At 36.3% G+C, this 23,605-nt stretch overlaps 1 protein-coding gene across 3 annotated transcripts in view; it reads left to right on the top strand.

The window, feature by feature from the left end:
• Nucleotides 1–23,605, top strand: part of LOC117426955 (polypeptide N-acetylgalactosaminyltransferase 13) — a 47,224-nt gene that overhangs the window by 11,616 nt on the left and 12,003 nt on the right. For all 3 annotated transcript variants that reach the window (XM_034045224.3, XM_034045223.3, XM_059033797.1), the window contains exons 3-9: nt 4,817–4,985; nt 11,678–11,844; nt 12,785–12,992; nt 13,437–13,607; nt 15,170–15,287; nt 17,098–17,278; nt 21,830–21,969. In XM_034045224.3, coding sequence (XP_033901115.1) covers nt 4,817–4,985; nt 11,678–11,844; nt 12,785–12,992; nt 13,437–13,607; nt 15,170–15,287; nt 17,098–17,278; nt 21,830–21,969 — 1,154 coding nt within the window. The remainder of the gene's footprint in view (nt 1–4,816; nt 4,986–11,677; nt 11,845–12,784; nt 12,993–13,436; nt 13,608–15,169; nt 15,288–17,097; nt 17,279–21,829; nt 21,970–23,605) is intronic.

Raw genomic sequence — 23,605 nt, 5'->3', positions numbered from 1 at the left:
AAAACAAAGGATGCCAAATAGCGTTTCCATCAAGTTGGGCACAGTTTAAGCGAGGCATTTCAGAATGACTTGCCTTTTTTCTGTCCCATGAGATTCTGACTTGCACTAAACCAGCACAACGCCTTTTTGACCCAGATGGCATTCCATAGAGATCACTATGCGTGTGCACGCATAATCTGGTTTGTTTGCTTTTTGCTGTCTAAAACTTTTAAATAGAGGCTTTGTGTGGCTTTTTTGTATATATATATATATATATATATATATATATATATATTAATCTCACATATCACACAGAGCTCTTTTTCATTTGCCATTTTTAAAACTGTCACGCAACTTCTGGTGAGGAGATAAATAAATGCAAGGTGATTTAATACTTGCCAACATTTGGAAGCGTTCTTGCCTTTGTATAAGTTAGTGATCAGCAGATGTGTCAGCTGCACGAAGAGCACAGCGTGTGGTTTTCACTAACTACTGTGCAGAATAAATGATTTTTTTTTCTATGGGTAAATATCGGGACTCTCTTCCTATGCATCGGGACGCGGGACATTTGCAAGGAAATCGGGACTGTCCCGACCATATAGGGACTGTTGGCATGTATGTGATTTTTGTATCACTTGTATTTTGAAGAAATTATCGAGAAAAAAAGATTTTGTGACTTCTTCAATAATTAATCCTTCTTTAATATTTCATCATTCTGTTCGGTCAGAGCTGGTAGGTGGGTTTTCCACAGACTGCACACCAGGTTTTCCAGCAAACATTAATATCAGACAGAAATTGATCAAAATATAAAGCAGACTAAACTATGAAAGGATATATGTAGACTGTGCTAAACTTTATGCCCACTAAATTATGAAATGGATTATGTATGCTGTGCTATTTTAGTTTTTCTATATGCAAGTCTGGGTGACCTACTTTTTCATGGTATAAACTGCATACCACTGTCATGGCAAGAAGTGCCAGTATAGACTGTTTTCATATTATATTGTAGGCTGTGGAGTAGCTTTCTGCAAATCTATATGGTTAATGTAAATTCCAGTAGATCAATTGAGTTTCTTCCTTCTAATTGCCTTTATTCACAATGACCCCAACGCTACATTCTGTGTCTTACACTGGCCTGTAACCAAAGTCCCAATAGTTATCTACAATAAGTTGCATGTTAGATACAAAACTGTTTAAGGTTATTGTTATTTTATAGCGACAATGAACAGTTTTGCTCATACCTTTATGACTGGAGAATTGGCACAATAAAGGTTATAAAGAGTTTGTGTAGAAGGTATTTCACAAGCTAGTCTTGTGCTGGCAACAGATGAGGGTTTTGTATTGCCCTCAGGTAGTGATGACATAGTAATTTTCTGGTTTTCACACTCTCCTGGGTTGTCATGGTGATTAATGATGTACCTCCTGTTTGTATGTAGGGAATTGTACCAAAACTAAACAGCCCAGTAATTGATTTTGTCAGATTGCAACTGTACACCAGTGGTCTCTAGAGAAAAGTACATACTCTCTTCATACCGTAGGTAATCGCCTATGACTCAGCAGATTTTCAGTGGATACATTATTTTGAGGACAGGTCCTTTTACATTACCAAATTCCTTTTTAGCTATCAAATTTTGTAGGAGTAATAGTACATAATTATATATATATATATATATATATATATATATATATATATATATATATATATATATATCTATATATATATATCTATATGTAATATATATATATATATATATATATATTACACACACAGTATATACGTAAGGTGACATTGGTTTTATGTTGGGAAATATTTTTAAGAAAAATAAAAAACTGAAATATCTTGCTTGCATAAGTTTTCAACCCCTGCGCTGTGGAAGCTCCCAGTTTACACCGATGAAAGAAATTGCCCTAACGAGGACACAATTACTTTACCATTGGCCTCCACCTGTGAACCATTAAAGTTGCTGTCACATTTTCTGGATAAAAACCCCACTGTTGAAGGATCATTGGTCAGGCTGTGAATCTGAAGGAAAATGAAGACCAAAGAGCATTCTGCAGAAGTTAGAGATAAAGTAATACAAATGCATAGATTAGGGAAAGGGTACAAAATAATATCCAAGTGTTTGGATATCCCAGTGAGCACAGTTGGATCAATAATCAGGAAGTGGAAGCTGCAGCACACCATCCAGGCACTGCCAAGAAAAGGCCGTCCCTCAAAACTCAGCGCTCAGACAAGAAGGAGACTTGTGAGAGAAGCCACAGAGAGGCCAACAATCACTTTGAAGGAGCTACAGAGTTCAGTGGCTGGGAGTGGAGTAATGGTGCACCAGTCAACCATAACAAGAGCTCTGCATAACACTGGCCTGTATGGGAGGGTGGCAAGAAGGAAGCCGTTACTCAAAAAGTACCATCTGAAAGCACGTCTGGAGTTTGCCAGAAAGCATGAGAGTGACCCAGCTGCGATGTGGGAAAAGGTTTTGTGGTCAGATGAGACCAAGATAGAGCTTTTTGGCCAAAACTCAAAGCGCTATGTGTGGCGCAAACCTAACACTGCCCATGCCTCAAGACACACCATCCCTACAGTGAAGTATGGTGGTGGCAGCATCATGCTGTGGGGATGCTTCTCATCAGCAGGGACTGGGCATCTTGTTAAAATTGAAGGAAGAATGGATGGAGCAAAATACAGGGAAATACTGCAAGAGAACCTACTTCAGTCCGCTAAAAAACTGAAGCTTGGGAGGAAATTCACCTTTCAGCAGGACAATGATCCCAAGCACAAGGCCAAAGCAACATTGGACTGGCTCAAGAACAAACAGGTGAATGTCCTACAGTGGCCCAGTCAAAGTCCTGATCTCAATCCCATTGAGAATCTGTGGCACTGTTTGAAAATTGCGGTCCACAAGCGTCGTCCAACCAACCTGAACAACCTGGAGCAAATCTGCCAAGAAGAATGGGCCAAAATCACTCCGACACTGTGTGCAAAGCTGGTACATACTTACCCCAAAAGACTTAAAGCTGTTATTGCAGCGAAAGGTGGCTCTACCAAATATTAATGTGTGGGGGTTGAATACTTATGCAAGCAAGATATTTCAGTTTTTTATTTTTCTTAAAAATATTCCCCGACATAAAACCAATGTCACCTATTTATTTTGAGTTTCAGTGTTTTAAAATAAAATATCAAACGGAACGAAATTTCAATGTACCATTTGTAATTCAGTAATATGAGAGAACTGGTCAGGGGTCTGAATACTTTTGCAAGGCACTGTGTATATATATATAAAGTTATTATAGTAATTAATGGCTGAACTCCCGAAACATGATACATGGCACTGTAGCTGGTGGAAGTCTAATCACATGGTAAAACATATTTGTAAAGTGTTAAAAAAGACGAATACAAACTCAATGTCTGGGGGCAGATATACTTATTGTCACACCAGGTATTCCTGTCAGTATTCCTGTATCAGAACCTGCAGAAATGTGTACCCTGCAGGTAATAAAATATAATCATACATTGACAGTAGCAACAATAATGTCAAGCGTGTACATAAAAATATTATAAGACAGACTACAGATACAGAAAGCGACAATAACATTATTATCACTGATTCTGAGCATATGAGCTATCCTTATTGCCCCATTGGTGACATTTCAGCTCTCATAAGAACCCTCAAATAATGACATTGACACTCTTTTCAAGGCACAATACAGTAACCTGACAGAATGGTCAATAACAGCTAAGTAACACCCTCAAGGAAAAGCAGTTGGTTGCAGTGAGAATCCTCAGTTTCCATGTATTACTCCAGGGGGTGTAAAACAGCTGCAGGCACTTACAGATACTTGTTCAGATTAGAGCAGTACGATATTGTATATCCTGTATTAAAATAATATATATATATATATATATATATATATATATATATATATATATATATATATATATATATATATATTTAATGGGCTAATCAACACAATTATTATGCTGGTTTGTGCCAGTGCATAATGACTAAAAGACATCCATATGTTTTGACTAGCAGAATTAGGAAGTATTGAAAAATACAGAGGCTCCTCAGTATGATTGGTTTGTTTTCCTTGGAGACAAGCACCAAGAGAGTATAAAAAAAGAAAGAAGTCAGGTTTTCTCAGGGGCTGAAACAGCACCACATGATGATGTAATTGTTTTAGCCAGACAGGGCAATCAGCCAGCAGAGAGGAATGGCTTCTGTGGCTTAGCTCATTAATCAGAAGGGGTAAATGTCAATCACGTGGACTAACTAATGCTTGTTGGATGATCTACAGAGGCTGGACAAAACATTAGAAATACCTGCAACATGTAGCACACACATGTGATTAAATGGAACCATTTAAATCACACTTTTCCATATTGAGTTGTGAAATACACAGATTTTTTTGCTTGGAGGATAGTGCTGAATGTTCATGAACAGACTACTGCAAAGACAAAGCCAAACCCGACTATGCACTAGTAACTTACAGACCAGAATCAGCAGCACTTCACAAATATTAAACAAGGGAAAGAAGAATATTACACTTATACAGTTCTGTTATCTGTGCATCATTTTTGCAATGGGGTCAACAGTTGTGTCATTTATCTTTCAAAAGGTTACTATAGTATTGGATTGTGTTTTTAATGCAACTGTTCGACTTGTACGTATAGACAAAATAAACAAACTTCCATCATTCAAAATATGGCTCTTTTAGAAAGTGACACTAACATTATTATCACTGTTTTTGACCATTTGAGCTATCCTTATTGTCTCACTGGTGACATTTCATCTCAAGTGTACCGATGTACTCAAGTGTTATTGAATCTATTTTACAGCTGTCATATCAAGAACACAGGAGGGTCCCGGAGAGATGGGAAAAGCTGTCATTATATCAAAAGATGACCAGGAAAAAATGAAGGAGCTGTTTAAAATCAACCAGTTCAACCTCATGGCCAGTGATATGATTGCCCTGAATAGAAGTTTGCCAGATGTGAGACTGGAAGGGTAAGTCTAGAGGGATACCATGCAAATAAGGTTTGTTAGTAAATTAAAACATAGCATTTACATTTTGAAAAACAAACCACAAATATTTGGTGTTATCATTACAAGTATAAACTGTTCAATATTAAGTACAATTATTGCCATAATAACTCTATAGTACTAGGGAGATAGAAGCAGATTGTGTCCTACCCTTTATAATTCATTTACCTGGATTTCTAATTGATGTGTCCCGTGAGGACAGTGACTTATCGTTCTTTATCCCTTGCTTGTCAGGATTGAGAGAAAGAGTTATAGCAATGTTAAGTTCCTAACATTCATTTAAAAATAATACATTTGATTCTTGCTAATACATTTCAGCACTATGTAAATCTAAAAATACATATTCTGCATTGAATGTGGTTGTGCATGAGAAGCAGTGTCTGTCTTTCTCTCAGAAGTTGCTGGTTTAAATTTCAACAAGAGATTTGCTGACAAGATTAGAGGCATTCATCAGCATGTTGTTGCAACTGGATAAAGAAAAGTGGATGTATTTTAAAGGGGAAAATGATACTAATTAAGAAAATATGTAGGCAAAGCACCTTTTCCTTGCTGCGCATATTTTTGATGCTTACAGTATATATCCAAGGACTCCTCCAAAGGTGACACAGTTTTCCTCATTCACTCAAAGTCAGTGCAGTAATCTGTCTCGTTTCCGCCCGTCACATATCCCCCCAAACCGTTTACCTGCCATGATCAACCTCTTCTGCAACGTTAGTTTATTATTGAACTGGGAAGATTAGTTCAGATATTGTAGATCCTACCAAGGTTTTCGTACACTGTGTTGTATGTGCTCTGTGCGCTGCCATTGCTGATAGTGTCAGGTGAGCTGTTCAGTGTGTTGACTTTATATGTAAATATATCCTGTTCGCCTGCGGGGTGTATCAACTTCAACCCCGTCTCGATCTCCTGTCTGTCACTCAACAACGAATGCACGCATCCACACAGCAGACGGCTACTCTGTCACAAACATTAATCCCTGTATCTTTCTAAACAAGGGATTTAGGGGAGCCCCTTAATAAAAGCTGAATCTCAAAACAATAATTATGTGAATATACTAATTGGTACAGCTGTGTATAATGGTATTTAAAACAGGATTCATTCATCTGACTTTTTACATATCCTCCCTTACTCTGAAGTTTCCATTGGATTTTATTTTTCCAAACGAGACTGCAAGAAAAATAAATGTATTGACAGGTTCTTGCTAGTGTAATGTACTTTTGATAAATTACAGTTGTTTAGCCAGCTACTGGGGAAAAAAAATCGGTATGCAGTTTTATTGAAGTTGAATTTCACTTTTGCTTTTCCATTTCTCCATGTTTCTCTCATTTCCATAAAATAGCTATTTTTATACAATCTGTCACTGCACTAACATGTGCTTGGGCATATTTATGGAAAACTGACGTTATTAAGAATGGGAAATGAATGATTACAGGTTTATAGGGCAGAAACATTTATTTATCATCCCAGCTTCATCTCCATCACTGTTTTTATCAGTAGCAAAGCATTAATCATTTCTGATTTTGATATTTGATCAAAAAGATGAATCTGCCCCCCCCCCCCCAATTTGCATAGAACTAAGTGAAATTCTATAGGGTGTATTAAGTATTTAAAGGAACAGCACTACAGGAACAGCTAAGTTTCTTGGTACTTTCCAGTATTTTAATTTCACAATACTATAGTTTTGATACTCTTCCATGCCAAAGGTAGTTTTACACAGATGCATATTTTGATCTGATCTTGCTCAGGTTCAACCAATGCTGTATTGTATCAGATTAGTACAACCATTATTATTATTATTATTTATTTCTTAGCAGACGCCCTTATCCAGGGCGACTTACAATTGTTACAAGATATCACATTATACATTATTTCACATTATACAGATATCACATTATTTTTACATACAATTACCCGTTTATACAGTTGGGTTTTTACTGGAGCAATCTAGGTAAAGTACCTTGCTCAAGGGTACAACAGCAGTGTCCCCCACTGGGGATTGAACCCACAACCCTCCGGTCAAGAGTCCAGAGCCCTAACCACTACTCCACACTGCTGCCCCCACTGACCCCAACCATGCCCTGTTACACTTCTATACACATGTATGTCTGGTGCGTATGGGCCATGGGGATTACCTTTCCATAATACTCATAGCTCTCTTTACCGTACAGCCCTACGTACCGGTACGTTACTAACATACTTGTTTCTGATTTGAAGATATTTGTTTTGTCCAATCTAAGATTAAGCACAGTACAGATTAGATGCTCTGTAGGTTCTGTCTTTGATGTCACAGTTCCTTGTCTATTCTAAGAATGGTTTGGAAATAGGCACTGTTCAGGTCATTTTGTTAGAACTGTGTTCCCTTCCCGGGTTCATTTATCATTGTCAGTGGTGTCAGCAGGAGTATTAGATTTGATAATGATAATAGTAAACCTTGGCGGTCTCAAGAAGGTTGATCTCATTGTGGATTGCATCTTCTTAACTCATCAGTGTTGACGACAAATGTATTATTTGATTCATGATTGTATACCTTTACAGCATATCTAACTACAGACCATCAGTTTATCTCATACTTACACATTTTAATTGTGCTATGATGACATTTAGTGTGTCTTAATACATTTGTAAGAAAAAGAAAACACTTCAATTTTTGCAACACCTAATATCTAATGCACTTCCTGTGAGTTCTGAAGTAATTCATTTTGAATTCAGCCCTGTTAATTCATCATGATTTTAAAACATTAAAACCCTTTCCCCTACATCCATGGCTAATTAATTCACTGTTTATTCATTACTTGTCCACCAGGGAATTGAGATGTGTTCATTCATTCAATCAATCAATCAATCAATATTTATTTATATAGCACCTTTCATAGTTGACCACCATCATAAAGCTCTTTACAAGATAGTGAGGAACAATGCATAATACATTAAATATAGTGAAATACAGGGCATAGTACATTAAATACAAACAGTAAAAAAACAATGCAAATACATTAAATACAGGCATAATACATGAAATACAAGGCTAGGATGTGAATTCTAAACATTGTGGATGCGTGTGTCATACAGAATCATACGAATAAGATGGAGTGAAATACCTGAAATAGCAATTTAGACAACAGTTAATAACAGATATCAGGCTTAAAGAGCATTGAAAGCAAGAGAGAACAAGTGGGTGTTGAGAGTTGATTTGAAGTGAGCAACTGTGGGAGCTACATGCACTAAAGCTGGGAGAGAGTTCCAGAGAGTCGGGGCCACGAAGCTAAAAGAGCGCTGTCCGAGTATGGTGCACTTTTGCTTGGGTATAACAAGCAAGCCAGTGTCCAGAGGACCTCAGCTTGCATGCAGGGACATAGCAGGTCAGCAGGTTGGAGAGATACTCTGGACCTGTGTGATGAAGGGCTTTGTAGGCAAGCAAGAGAATTTTGAAAGTAATCTTGAACTTTGCAAGTAGCCAGTGCAGCTGGGCAAGACAGGGCGTAATGTGATCATGTTTTTTACATCTGGTAAGGATCCCAGCAACAGCATTTTGAACCAGCTGCAATCTGTTTATGCCGCGTGACGGAAGACCACCAAGAGAGAGTTGCAATAGTCGAGTCGAGAGGCGGTGAATGCATGACAGAGTATCTTTACTTCTGGGAGGGAAAGGTAGGGACGGACCTTTGAGATGTTTCGGAGGTGGTAGAAGGAGGATTTGTGCAGTGGGGGAAGGCAGCAGCAGACAGTTTCCGAGGTTCAAGGCAGCAATATTGAGAGTCTTGAGTTGAGTTTTCAATCCTACTAGAAGTTCAGATTTGTTAGTAATGGGTTTGTGGCAGGAGAGTAATGGGTTTGTGGCTCTGTCACATGATAAAAGTTTGCAATAGTTTAGCAAGTGATACTAAATAAAATGCGTTGTCTGCCATTTCAGAATTTTTTCTCGCGTACGCCGAGGGGTACGTGTACCCCAGTTTGAAAACTGCTAGAAGAAACCACATTACAGTTTAATAGTAGTAGTATTTAAATGCAATTGTCCTGACTGGTAAATTCTTACCTTCCAGCTTCCCCTTTATTTTGACTTTTTTTTTTTTTTGTTTACATTTTTCATTCTTAGCCCCCAAGTAAATATTTTGGACAGTTCACAAAACAATTGTTGCTTTATTTTTACAACACACGTTGGTGGTGTTGATATGATAAATGCGTATATCTGCTTCAGGTACTGTATTTATTTTTTTTGAAGGTTAAACGATGGCCCGTGTTACACAGAATACTAAAAATAAAATGTCAAATATACAATATATTTCGTTTGTTTTGTGGATGTGCTATATATTTTTTAACTTATTTTAATACTGCACATAATTATATGGTTTTGAATATGCTACTTACCAAAACTGTGGCTGCACGTGAACTGTATTTACATAATAATTTCCTTTATTCCGATTCCAGTGGTTTTCTCAGTGCAAGATGTATACAGTGATGTATAAAATCACATACACTCTATATATATATATATATATATATATATATATATATATATATTACAAATTTCACATATTTTATAACGTTACCGTAGGCTAATTTTTTCTTTCTTTTTTTTTTTTAGTCAATGATGCGGTTTTCGTTTTGCAAATCTACTGCACACAGTATTTTTAAGCACAAATATAATAGCCTGCATTTCAAAAGTCACTGCCAAAGCTGATTACTTATTCTTCCAGAAGCAATGGTGGGGTTTAACAGGGATACTATTTGCGCCGGGCCATGTTATTAACAAGCCTGATGTCGTCCAGGCTTTACTGTGAAACTGACTGTAACCAGTAAACAAACAAGTAAAAAAGATTAGCCTGTCGTCAGACATGTCATGGTAATACAAAATGCATTAATTTACTGCGTATTGGTATTGCGTCTGGTCTGGGAAGGGGGGACACACGGGCGCGTTAAGAGAATTTCAGCTGGACATTTTTTATTTCAGGGGGGCATTGGCGCAATGGCGCGGCCTAGCGCGAACACTGGAACGGCTGGCATTATGACACTGTTTGCCAATTTATACTATCCTGTAGGCGTAGATCTGTTTACTTAACACAATACTCTAATCAACCTCACAATTCAATTCAACACAGCCCAGCACAGTTAACAAAACTTAATTACAATTATTAAATGCAGAGATAGTTACTAGCGCAACAACAATTTTAACTATCAAATTAACTACAATCCACTGGTAATATGTTGATTCGCCCAGCAGCACGGAGTTCAGACAACGAGCATAAACACACAGCACGTGTGTCCTCAGTTACAAAGTCAAACATGAATGCCCATCGTCTGTGATCAACATCATTTGTTACTAACAAACATGGAATGAACACGGGTAACGAAATCCGCATGAATTAACAGGGCTGAATTCAAAATGAATTAATTCAGAACCCGGAGAAACTTCATAAGATATTCAGGTTTTATTACTGTGGCATTCAACCAGAATTAATTATGAATTTGCGGCCATTATTTTAAAGTGTTACCGAAACATCTTACCTATGAAAAATGACATACTATATTACTTTGATATTCCAGTTTACAGAATGTTATTACTAACAATGACAGCTGAAGGTGGGGGAGAAGGTCTTTGTTCTTGCAAACTGAAGACCTATTTATTCTGCATAATGAAAAACCAGAGAGCTATTTGCTTGATATATTGCCATATCTGTCTTACCCAAGTTTAAAGATGTTTGTCTTATTTTTCCCTTGAAGGCAGTGCACTTTATTTGAAGGTGTGATCCTTAACAATAAATAATTCACTGATTTAATATGCTTAGTTTACCATATGCAAAAGGCGAAAAGAAAAAAAGCTACGTCACACTGCTAAATTAGTTTCTGGATTTTCACCATTTTTTTGCACAGATAATCTAACTGTACAATACAGAAGGACTGTGCACGTTTGGGCCATTCTTTAATACAGGTTGTTGCTGGAATGTGGTGGTATATGAACCACCTGTTTTTATTTCAAATTTATATTGTTATACAGTGGATATAGGTCATGGTGATTTTTCATGTTGCTCTAATTTTGCATTTACAGCCGTGACCCTAATGTCACTGGCATGCTTGTACTATTGGCAAACCATTGTCGGAAATATGCTGAATATATTCTAATCACGGTAAAGTTTAAAGTATAAGCCATGTAGGCTTGGCTTTGGAGATGGAGTTGCTTGACTGTCTCAGATTATTTACTTTTTTTGCAGTGTCCTCATTCTGTCATTCTTTTGACTTTGAGATCAGAAGGTAATTCAAGATGACTGAATAACCCCAGTTACTGGTGCTACACTGTATTGAAACTGATAGGCTGGCTCTACCGTAAATATTACCTTACTACTGAAAATGTCTGTCATTCATTTAGTGTGATGGCTTATTTACCAACATGGACTTCTGATGGGACACATCAATAGAGAAAGTGATTTTGTCACTTATGTGAAGCACTGAACAGAATGCCCCTTTTCAGTGTGATTATGCATTATAGATACTACAACAATAGTAGCTTATTGAATTTTAGATATTACTCCTTTTGTAGTTGTCAACGCCCCTTTGTTTGTGTTATTTCCCATTCCCTGTTGCAGCACCATGCAGTTCAAAGGCTGCATGAATCCAAGTCACTATAAATCCAAGGATGTAATAGTTTTTACTTTCTCACACAGGTGCAAGACAAAAGTTTACCCTGATACCCTCCCAAATACAAGCATTGTCATAGTCTTTCACAATGAAGCCTGGAGTACTCTACTTCGAACAGTCCACAGTGTGATAAATAGGTCCCCAAGACATTTACTTCTAGAGATACTGCTAGTGGATGATGCAAGTGAAAGAGGTATGTATGCGGTGTGTGTGTGTTTTGTAGGAGATAAATCCCTTTCATATGAAAGCATAGCAAATTGTAATAAAGCATATTGAAAGCATGGTAAAGCATAGGTAAGCAATGCCATGATATACTTTTATAAGGGTGGTTATCTCCTAATGTGTAGAAGACAGACATGGTGAATAGATTTTTCAGAAATTGCCTGTACATTTGAGCTAGCTTTAGTAAATTAACTGTTACTCGTATACAGCATTTAAAAACATTTTCACCACGTTAAAGGTTCATACTGTTGGGTTGGGAAGCCTTATTTTACATAATATAATTCTAATTAATTAATTAATTAATTAATTAATTAATTAATTAATTAAGTAAGTAAGTAAGTAAGTAAGTAAGTAAGTAAGTATCCAATCTTACTATTTTGTGTTCTGAAATGTTAACATGAGTCTGTTTTCTTACAGATTTTCATACTGTTGGGTTGGGAAGCCTTATTTTACATAATATAATTCAAATTTATTTATTTATTTATTTATTTATTTATTTATTTTATTTTATTTTATTTTATTTTATTTTATTTTATTTATTTATTTATTTAGTATCCAATCTTACTATTTTGTGTTCTGAAATGTTAACATGAGTCTGTTTTCTTACAGATTTTCATACTGTTGGGTTGGGAAGCCTTATTTTACATAATATAATTCAAATTTATTTATTTATTTATTTATTTTATTTTATTTTATTTTATTTATTTATTTATTTATTTATTTATTTAGTATCCAATCTTACTATTTTGTGTTCTGAAATGTTAACATGAGTCTGTTTTCTTACAGATTTTCATACTGTTGGGTTGGGAAGTCTTATTTTACATAATATAATTCAAATTTATTTATTTATTTAGTATCCAATCTTACTATTTTGTGTTCTGAAATGTTAACATGAACCTGTTTTCTTACAGATTTCCTAATGAAAAAATTAGAGAAATATGTTCGCAATTTGGATGTTCCGGTGAGAATCCTCAGGATGGAACAAAGATCTGGACTGATCCGTGCTAGGCTTCGAGGGGCGGCTGCTACTAAGGGCGAAGTCATAACTTTCCTAGATGCACACTGTGAATGCACTAGTGGGTGGCTAGAACCACTAATGGCAAGAATTAAAGAAGACAGGTACCATAGTAAAATATACACCCAACTCTACAGCCTCATCTGTGTGTTCACAATAAAAAACATAAACATGAATTGGATTTGCAATGTATGTGAGTATTTTGAAGTTATTGCAAATATGTATATTATATATACAGAGAGAGAGGGAATATTTTAATTGTGTTATATGATGAATGGGATCTCATTAGGGAATAAAAAGGTCAAAGCAAAGTTTTATTACGAACTCCCACCAGATCCTCAAATTGAATTACTGCATTAAACAATGAACAGCACTGAGAAGGAAATGACTCCACTCTGACTTTGGACAGCTCTTGGTATAGATCCAAAGGACAAACCTGCAGATCTCTAGACTGGTCTCTCCCATACAAACACTGAAACTGTAGTACATACTTGTAAATTACGTTTTGTTAAGAATGGATATTCATTAATGTTTGTTTTGCTCCACAGAAGGATAGTTGTTTGCCCTATTATTGACGTGATCAGCGATGACACATTTGAATACATGGCTGGATCTGACATGACTTATGGTGGCTTCAACTGGAAGCTGAATTTTCGCTGGTATCCTGTTCCACAGCGAGAGATGGACAGAAGAAAAGGGGATCGAACATTACCTGTCAGGCAAGTAACAACTAAACGATTTTTCATAACTATATTCCCATATTATACATATACATAGTACATATTTCAATATTATTACATTTTTAATAAGCTGAAATAAAAATACAATCATATTGCAGCATACTTTATTACCAGCCCTGTTGAAGTCATGTCACACATGTCCACTATGAAATCAACTTTTGCTGGAGCAGTTGCTGGAATTTTCAACAAGGACAGAAGGGAAATGAATACCATTAAATGCTACTCAATGTAAAGCCTTTTAAAGCTTTGGACCATGTTCAGTTTTTAAAGCTGTATAAATCACTGTAACCTGTAGCTGATAGAAGTGTTCCATAAAGCTCAGTCCTTCTCATGATTGTGAAGATATGCTCATGGATTTACTTAGCTTTGAGTGACATATTGTCTTTGAGATACGAAACACAATAATAGTTGCACCTCTGCTGTCAAGGTCATCAGCAGCATAATGATAATCTAAAAGTCTACCGTTGTTCTAGCAATTAAAGCACTTCTTTCTGGCTGCAGTATAATAATCATTAGTCATTAGACAATTTATTAGACAAAGAAAAGGAGTATTTCATTGTCTAATTATGTAATCGTTTTATTTTAGAAGCAGAGTTCACGGGACAGTTCTGATTTATCTAATGTATTCAAAAACATTAAAAAATAATTGAAAATCTAATTTCAAAGGGGCAGTTTTATACTGAAAAGTGTTTTACTGTTCTTTCTCTCTGGCACATGCTGTGATGATTTGTTGAACAGAAAAGTGAGTCCATTTGGTGGACATGGTTGTTCTACAGTAAATTCCATCATTTTCATTTCCGTTAGGAATGCACAGGATGTAAAGAGCAGTATTTTATAAATACTCCTATTACAGAGTTTATTCATTTTTTTGCTTAAACAACCTCACTGATAAGGCCAGACTTATCTTATTCAGCCTGTGGTATGGAACCAATTAGAGATGTCTACAAACAACATAAGCCATCTGTTTATGTTTATGACTGCTTCTCATTAAATGATAGAAGGTCAGTGGTGTTGTTCATAGCTAAAGAAAACAGAATCAGCCTATCCGCTTTCAAGACCAAGTGACACATTTGTAATTATCTTTAACCTTAGGACAGAGATAACTTGATAGCTACAGTATGGAGTAGGTGTCAGGGGTATGATAGGTCTGTTGCTTGGGGATTACAGACATGTTAAAGCTGGTCTCTCTAGGTATTTTGTGGAAACAGTAATGTAAAAAGAAAGGGCACTCTAAAATAGTCAATGTTTGTTTACAGTGTTCTGAGTTTGCGATAGGAGAATAGCGTTCTTCATCTACATTTCTTTGAACATTTACATTGATTAGATGTTTTTGAATATTTTCCTCAGGCTTGATATCGCAATAGCCAATAATAACTACACAGTGCCAACATAGTGATAGTTGCTAAAGGCTTATTTTTCTTTGTATCTCACTGGTCCCCAGTGTCTTTGGCAGTTTGTACAACATTTTATTTCTACAAATGTGACTGGTAGTTCTATTTGTCTTGTTTATTTTATTGTCTGTTTTTCTACGTTTTCCCTAGGACCCCTACAATGGCTGGTGGTTTATTCTCAATTCACAGAAATTACTTTGAAGAAATTGGAACTTATGATCCAGGAATGGACATTTGGGGTGGAGAAAACTTAGAAATGTCTTTTAGGGTAACTGTCATCTTTTCTTTCTAACTACGTTTGTATGAACTAAGGCCTTCTCCAGTAGCTCATTAACAATACAGCTACTGTGTTTTAAAGATGCGTGTTAAGTATCTTTATCTCACCCACAGGTATTCAATTAATGTGGGATCTCCATTTTAACCATTGTCAGCAAGCAATGTTGAAGTGTTTGTTAAATAGTAGTGTAAAGGCTATTGAAGCTTTAGCTGTATCTTCTAAACATCCACAGCAGCAGTGCCAGTTTCTGCACTACAGAAATATAGCTGAGAGAAAAGAAAAATATTTTGATTTGTCAAGAAGGCTCTGCAGTCTGATTCAAGCTGGTAACACCCTAATCTTCAAAGGGAAAACTAAATCACCATTGGCTTTTATTGAATGTTTGTAAAAGGAGATTCCGACTGAATCCTGGTTAGATTAATGCATTTTATCTAGCTCAGTCGGCACACTGAATCTCCTCCAATAACCTGAAGTTAGTGGTCAGATCTACGTGACTGTTAGCTAAACTGGGCATGCTTCAGCCTAGGGTGGGAATTTCGAGTAATTTAGTGCTCAGGTACTTGTGTACTCGAACCTAATGCCAGACAATATTATTCTACGTATGCGCCACAAAATTTACCACGTTAACACTAGAAGCGCCGCGTTTACGCTCATATCTGAAACGCCAACAGTCAGTATGACTGTTACATTTTAAACAACATCAATATTCAAATGAAGGACAACTATCCGATACAACTCAAACGTTTTATTCAAGTACATCATATCAAACATCTGCACACCCAAAACGCTGTATTTAAATGAACAATTAAACATAAAAGGGTTTATTTTCTAACTAACCACAAACCACTTCAAAAAATGAAAAAAAAAATGAATTAAATAAACATTTTAAAAGAATCTAGTGTGTAAACAGGTCTATGTACATTCAAAACTGTAAAAACGAAAGTAGTTTTTAATTGAATATGAAAACAACATGCATTAGCTCTTGCGTGTGTCATATGGTACAGCACAGAATCCAGGTTGAGCTGCTGCAGCCTGCTGCTTTGCAGTTTTCTGATTGAAATGTTTCTGCTGAAGCGCTGTGGCTAGCTTCAAGATGAAATCTCTCCTACTGATATTTTCCACAGTGCATTCCTTGTACAAAACAAAGGAATTGATGGTCCAGTAGAGATAACAACAGGATTGTATGTGTGTGTGTCATATATATATATATATATATATATATATATATATATATATATATATATATATATATATATATATATATACACACACACACACATTAAAGTACATTGTTTGACATTGCACCTGTGACCTTATATAACAGGACTTAGCTGATCCAATTTTTTTTAAGGTTTGTGTTATTGAATTAGTGGAATTAGTGGATTAGCTTGAGTAAAGCCAAGAGAAAACACTTACGTTAATGAATTGTTACAATATTAAAATGTTGGTTTTGAAAGAAGAAGGTAGGGAGTCATGAGCCTTTTTTTTTCTTCGTTGTCATTGATTTGTGCTAGAACTATATCCTCGCTCCCCAAACACTTAACAAAGCTTTTAAAACTATTGGTGTGTGTAAGAATGCTTGACACGTATCACGTCCTGCACAAAAACAACAGGATTCCAGTTCTCTTTTCTGTCTGGTGCAACAGACACTGTTATTCATAAGAAGGGCACTTCAAATCATGATTAACCATCTAAGCCTGGATTAAATCAAAATAATGTTGGTGCCTTAGCCATTATAAAGTATATGGCAGTGCCATAAATGTCTAACTGAACTGTTACATTGGGCTTGTTATTTGTTTAGATATGGCAGTGTGGAGGGTCATTGGAAATTGTTACATGTTCCCATGTTGGTCACGTCTTTCGCAAAGCCACTCCTTACAGTTTTCCTGGAGGAACAGGTCATGTCATCAACAAGAACAACAGAAGGCTAGCTGAAGTCTGGATGGATGAATTTAAAGATTTCTTCTACATCATATCACCAGGTATTTGAATGCTGCTTCCCTAGTATATGTTTTAGATTCCTATTATATGTTTGTGACAGTATAACGTCACGGCTCAAGATGTTACCAGCAGGAATTAGAGACTCGGAGACAGAAGATGCAGTTTAAAGTGCAAAGCACACATTTATTAAACAAAAAGACACAAAGAAAAAGGCACAGGAGCCAAAACAAATGGTTAACATAAACAATATAATATAGGTTGGGTCTTCGCCTTCACTATACGGTTCACGAACATCTACACACAGGTTTAGATATTATTATTATTATTATTATTATTATTAACAAACAAATGCTTTCTATCTTCTTTTATAAATGTGGCCACTCCCCAGTTCGTACCAATTACTGGCACCTTTGAATGCTGGCAGGGATAGATTTAACCCCACCCCTCCCAACCTTACTTTCCCCCACACACACTATTTACAGCAGCAGGGCTTCTGCCCTGCCACAATGTTAGATGTTCAAAACTAGTTTGCTGAGATGTTGTAAATTCAGCAGTTTCTGAGAGACCAAGGTCGGATGATCCCAAAGAGTGAGACTGGAGAGCTGGAGGGTGTAAGGAAATACAGAACGTGCACAGTCATTGAGATGACAAAACCAGGAGGAAATCATTTCAAACTGAGCTGTTTTAGTGTCATTAAAACAAAATACAGATACTGTATCTGTAGCACAGATCTTCATATTTTTCTGTGTGGATAACATAACATTTGCATGTGCTAACTTAGTAAATGTAACAAAGGAAATAGCTATGTTTTGTTGATATTTGGCTGCTGTTAATTAAACATGCAATATGAAAGCAGAAAAAATAGTTCAATATTACAAGGACATTGTAGCTACCTGTATCATGAAACTAAAATGTAAGTTTGAAATACAGACTCCGGTTTCCCCATATATCCTTCAGAATAGTTTTCTGCTTTGCTTGAAGTTCTCATCTATGTTTTAGCAAATTTGGCGTGTCTATTTCTATATTTGTATCTGAAAATGTTCCCAAATCTCTGAATGTGTATTCCAAGGTGGTCCTGCAATTAGAAAAATGTTCCTGCAGTTCTTTGTCTGTTTAATCGAAGTGCCACTGAGCCATCCGCATGTACATCAGTCTCTCTTGGAAAATCCAGTAGTTCTCATTCCTAAACCTCTCCATGAGACTGAGATGTTATCTCACTGTCTCTGGGTGTAGGGGTGTCAGCACAGTAGACCACAATTGACAAGATGTTGATGTTCCTCAAATAAATCAGCCTTCAGTTGAAATAAACTAGGGTACAAGCTGGCAGCAGTGAAAGCTAGGATGCCTCCCACTGAAGAATCAGCCCCAGTTGATGAGCCACAGATCCTCCCCTAGAGACTTGGCTGTCTGAAAAAATGAAGGATATAAATTCAGCCGCTGCGCTTTGTTTGAAGTAGAAATAGACGTGCAGTAAAATGATGAGTTTTATTATAGGCATCTGTATGTCTTTACAGCATCTGGGAGTTTGGAATAATAGCTGCCATTCTTTCAGTTCATATTCTTTTTTCCCTCGTAGGCAGCAGTGAAAGTTTGCTTTCCTGTCCACTCCACTGAGCTGCGCAGTAATTTACATTTCTCCAAGCTTTTGCTTCCATTGAATGACTTGAAAGCTCTTGCCAGTTTGCTCTGTGTTGAGGTAAAATATTTAGGAAACAAGGAGGCTTTGTTTAGAGCTGATGAATATATTTTATAAATATATTCATCAAAATATATTACTTAATTAGACCAATAATTGGTAATAATTGGTCCAATTAAGTCATTTAGGGCAAAGTTGGAACAAAAGCCAGGAGGGACACCGGCACTCCAGAACCGGAACTGCCCACCCCTTTACTAGAGGGATGGAAATAAGACTCCCATTGTATAGTATTTCGATCCATTTATGATGACATTGTTAGTTCAATTGGTACAGTATTGCTTTGGAAATAAATCCATTGCACAGCAAGCCCCTTACAGTATTTGATCAGTAGCACAGTCTCTTATACAAGAAAATATCAAAGTCAACAGTGTACTACTGCCAATGAGGCTAATCAGATTGAGGCAACAGAGGAAAAAGTGATGCCAAGCATGACCTGTGAAATGAAACAGAAAATTGAAAATGTCATCCTTGTGATCGAGATTCAGGCTGAGTTTTTAAAATAATTTTCACTGACACTGTCTGAAAGACACAAATATAGAATTTGTCAAAGTTACCAGGAAGGATTAACTTTGCCACGAAGAGCCAAAGTGAATAGTTACAAAAAAGGAGTTAAGTTTCAAAGCATTTTCTCTGACTTTAATTAACTCCTATTTTTTTACATTCATGGTACAACATTAGAAACAAAAAAATTGAAAGTGCAAAGGAGAAATTATATTATATTATTTTGTTGTTTGGACCTTTTTTATTTACTGAATTGAATGCACACATTATTATTATTATTATTATTATTATTATTATTATTATTATTATTATTATTATTATTATTACATGATTTTTTAGTTAATGTATTTAAAATGCAGCTCAATTGTGAATTACCCCACTTTCCACCATCTAGAATTAAAAATGCATTATCTAAACACCCTTATGCTACATTTTAAAGCTATTTCCTGCGATTATTAGAATGGTGGTGGTGTGCTAAAATTATGTTTTAGTATCACTTTTCAATGAAAAACTTTTTTATATTACCCACAGCAATGTCTTTTCATGATCAAAAGGGTCCATCTGGTGGTTAATGTTTGTAATGCAGCTAGGTCATACATATTCTGCAGAACTACATTACAAATCATGACTGCAGCATCTATACTGTGCTTGCTCTCCTGGGTATTTTGTTGTCAGATGCACTGCAATAACAGTGTTGTTGTCTTTGTCCATTACACAAAGAAGCATGTTGCTGTGTTTAAAGATGTTGCCTGCTATTACGAGTGTATAACTCCTAATGAAGTCTGCCAGAATCATTTATTTCTCTGTAATTCCTTGTGATGATTTATATTGTGATGTGGTTTTGATGGTTATCAACGTGGCAAAATACATTATTTTATATAAATATGATTGTGCCATCAGTGTTTTAGTGTTCTGCTAATGCTGCATGTATTTAAAGTTAAAGAAGAATCACTGACTTAACTCATCCCTGGCATATTCAATTGGGTTTAAATCAGGTGAAAACAAAGGCCAAAGCTGCACAGACTTGCGTTTCACAGGTATCTTGTTGCAGGGTGGTGACACCTCTATGCATTGCCACATACAGTGTCTAACAGTTTGTCTTGAATGGAGTAAAATATGCTGATCTCCATCTTTCTATGACAGCCTGCTCGGGCTCTGTCCAGTGACCTTCACTAACAATTTATCTACGTAAGACAGCTTTGGAATGTTATGTAATAATCGTGAAAACATAAATATAAACAGCATGCCAGAAAAAGTGTCTGACCAGTCACTATATGGAGCATCTAATGCACCATACCACTATTGTTGGTGATTTGCAAATTATCGATGGTAGCAGGTATAAAAGGTTGAGCCTCATCTGATACAGACAAGTTCTAGCCATGCTTTGGCTGTGTGGTCCAGTGGTTAAAGAAAAGGGCTCGCAACCAGGAGGTCCCCGGTTCAAATCCCACCTCAGCCACTGACTCATTGTGTGACCCTGAGCAAGTCACTTAACCTCCTTGTGCTCCGTCTTTCGGGTGAGACGTAGTTGTAAGTGACTCTGCAGCTGATGCATAGTTCACACACCCAGGTCTCTGTAAGGCGCCTTGGATAAAGGCATCTGCTAAATAAACAAATAATAATAATAGTTTGAAGCAGAGAACTGTCTCAAGTGATTTGTGATAGTCATGCCATATTGGTGGGAAGAGCAAAAGGGAGACCAGTGAGCGAACCAAATGAGAAGAACTATGTGGAATTTAATATCACAGTCTTGGAAGGGAAGGGATAAAACATTTGCTGCTGGCACACCGAGGAGGGTGAGTACTAATCCTAACTGTCCACACTAAAGGTGGCCCCTAAACATTTCCGATTATGTATGGTTGGGTAGAGGTTTAACACTTTCCAGGATGGTGTATTATGATCCAAGGTTCCATATTGGCCTCACATTTGATAGGTTAGGTTGATACATGTGGTGTTTTTTAAAATGTGTTTTTATTACAATAAACCTTGACACTTTAAACTGCTTTTCTCTGCCTGTCATTTAAGACTTGAAAGACTTGCTAACCTAAAATCATTGTACAGTACTGCACCTTCGCTAATGACTTCGCTTAAACTTGAAAAAGAACTGTTTTGGTCAAAATGAAGATGTACTGTAGGTTACAGAATTACTAAGTATTATGGACACTGTAACTTTGTAAATGATCATTACTGTGTACTGTAGTACCCTGGCTTATTTTTTTTTTAACTGCCGTTTGGTGTGTTACCAAGTTGTTTCTATTTCCTTTCTACTCAGACATTTAGAAAAGGCTACTCTGTGCTGTGATTGTGCTGTAATAAATAAAAACATATACATTTCTTTGTGGCACCAATAAATCGGGGTAATATTAAAGGAATGCTTGATGTATTTCTGTTACAGGTGTAGTCAAGGTGGATTATGGAGATGTGTCACAGCGGAAAGCCCTAAGAGAAAGACTCCAGTGTAAACCTTTTTCATGGTATCTGGAAAACATTTATCCTGACTCTCAGATCCCAAGAAGATATTTCTCACTTGGTGAAGTATGTATTATTTTTTTATGTATTATTTTTTTCAACCATTGCACTGGTTTGTTTTGATTACCAACTGAATGACGTTGTATAGTTAAATAATGTAGTCATGCCAATGCTAATGTTATTCAGCAGAGTAAGAGCAGGTCAGAAGCCAGAAATGCAAATACATATGTGTAAAAAAATTCAAATACAATAGAAGCATGTTAAACATTAATAACGCAGCAGAATATTGTTTCTTTAAGTCTTGGCATGGGATAGGTTTACGAAAAACAGTTTAAAGTTCAAAAAGTACAGTTCTACCCCATTATAATGCGATTGTCGGGGTCCATAATTAGGAGACCGTGTTATTTGTACTTCACCTTATAACGAATATTGGCTTTCTTGTTCCTCAAATGATTTACAATGAACACATTAATATTGTTATGTACGGTGGAAAATGAAGGAAGGTGACACACACAATTCGCAGGTAATCGAATCCACGGTTTATTGGGATGATTATTCCTGGCCCGTTAACCTGGGCCACACCAAAAACAACAATCTTGCACTCTCACAGCAGCACATTAATACAGCAGCTGGTCTCACTCTTTAGCACAGCACATTTTCTTCCTAGAGCAGCCCTCTTTGGAGTCAGTCTTATCAAGAAAACCTCTTAGTTTTTCTTCGTCTTTTAGCCATCCACACAATGTAGATTCTGCAACATTTATGTCTTTTGAAACTGCTGCTTGAGTTTCACCTTTTCTTACTCTGTCCACCGCATCAAGTTTCATTTTAACAGAGAAAGATTTTCGTTTTTTGCTGTCTGCCATGCTTCGTACTGTTTATCAGGAACGTTCACCCAACGTTTGTGAGTCACATTGCATTATGGGGGAAATGGGAGCGACCTTACCGTGTTATAACCGATTTCACACTATAACAGGTTGCATATAACGGGGTGGCACTGTAATATCTTCCTAAAAGTACACCAACAACAACACACCTCTTATACTGTATGCAAATAGAGTTTATTGTTCTCTATTGCTAATTAGCATATTCTTCAGCTTGTCTTCCATTGATCATCGTATTTATGAGAAGACTTAGCATTACATTTTCATTACAGTTGCTCACCCAAATTTCGCACTAGCCCCCCACCTGTGAACACTTAGTTAAAAGCAGGGCTTGTTCTTCATGCATGAGTAAATTGAGTAAAATCAATGCACATTTAACAACTACGACCATTAGTTTGTATGTTATTCAATTATGAGCAGTGTGATAGTAACATAATATGCTGGGGGAAAAAACATAGACTGTAATGGTTGAAAAAGTGTGTTATAATCGGATACAAATTCTGATTTGCCTCATTAAATATTTGCAGCTATGCATAAGATGGTTCATTAATTTAAAAAGTCATTACATTGGTTTCTGAAAACATTTTCAAGTTTCTAATTTACATACTAATTTGCAGAGCAAAATGTTGTTTCTAATTAAATGAGTTCCATTACGGAATATCCATGTTGAAATCCATGTAGAAAAGTCAAAGATACTCTTGAACACAAATACTATTTGGTTAAAGGGATTAAATGCACATGTAATATGATTTAGAGAAAACAAGTTATTTATAACGCGTAATATATTGATTATGTAAAATTATAATGACTGCAACTCACAC

Source organism: Acipenser ruthenus, chromosome 11 (assembly GCF_902713425.1).
Source record: "Acipenser ruthenus chromosome 11, fAciRut3.2 maternal haplotype, whole genome shotgun sequence".
Classification (NCBI taxonomy): domain Eukaryota; kingdom Metazoa; phylum Chordata; class Actinopteri; order Acipenseriformes; family Acipenseridae; genus Acipenser; species Acipenser ruthenus.
The sequence above is the reverse complement of the archived record's forward strand: the minus strand, read 5'-3'. Positions and strand labels throughout refer to the sequence as shown.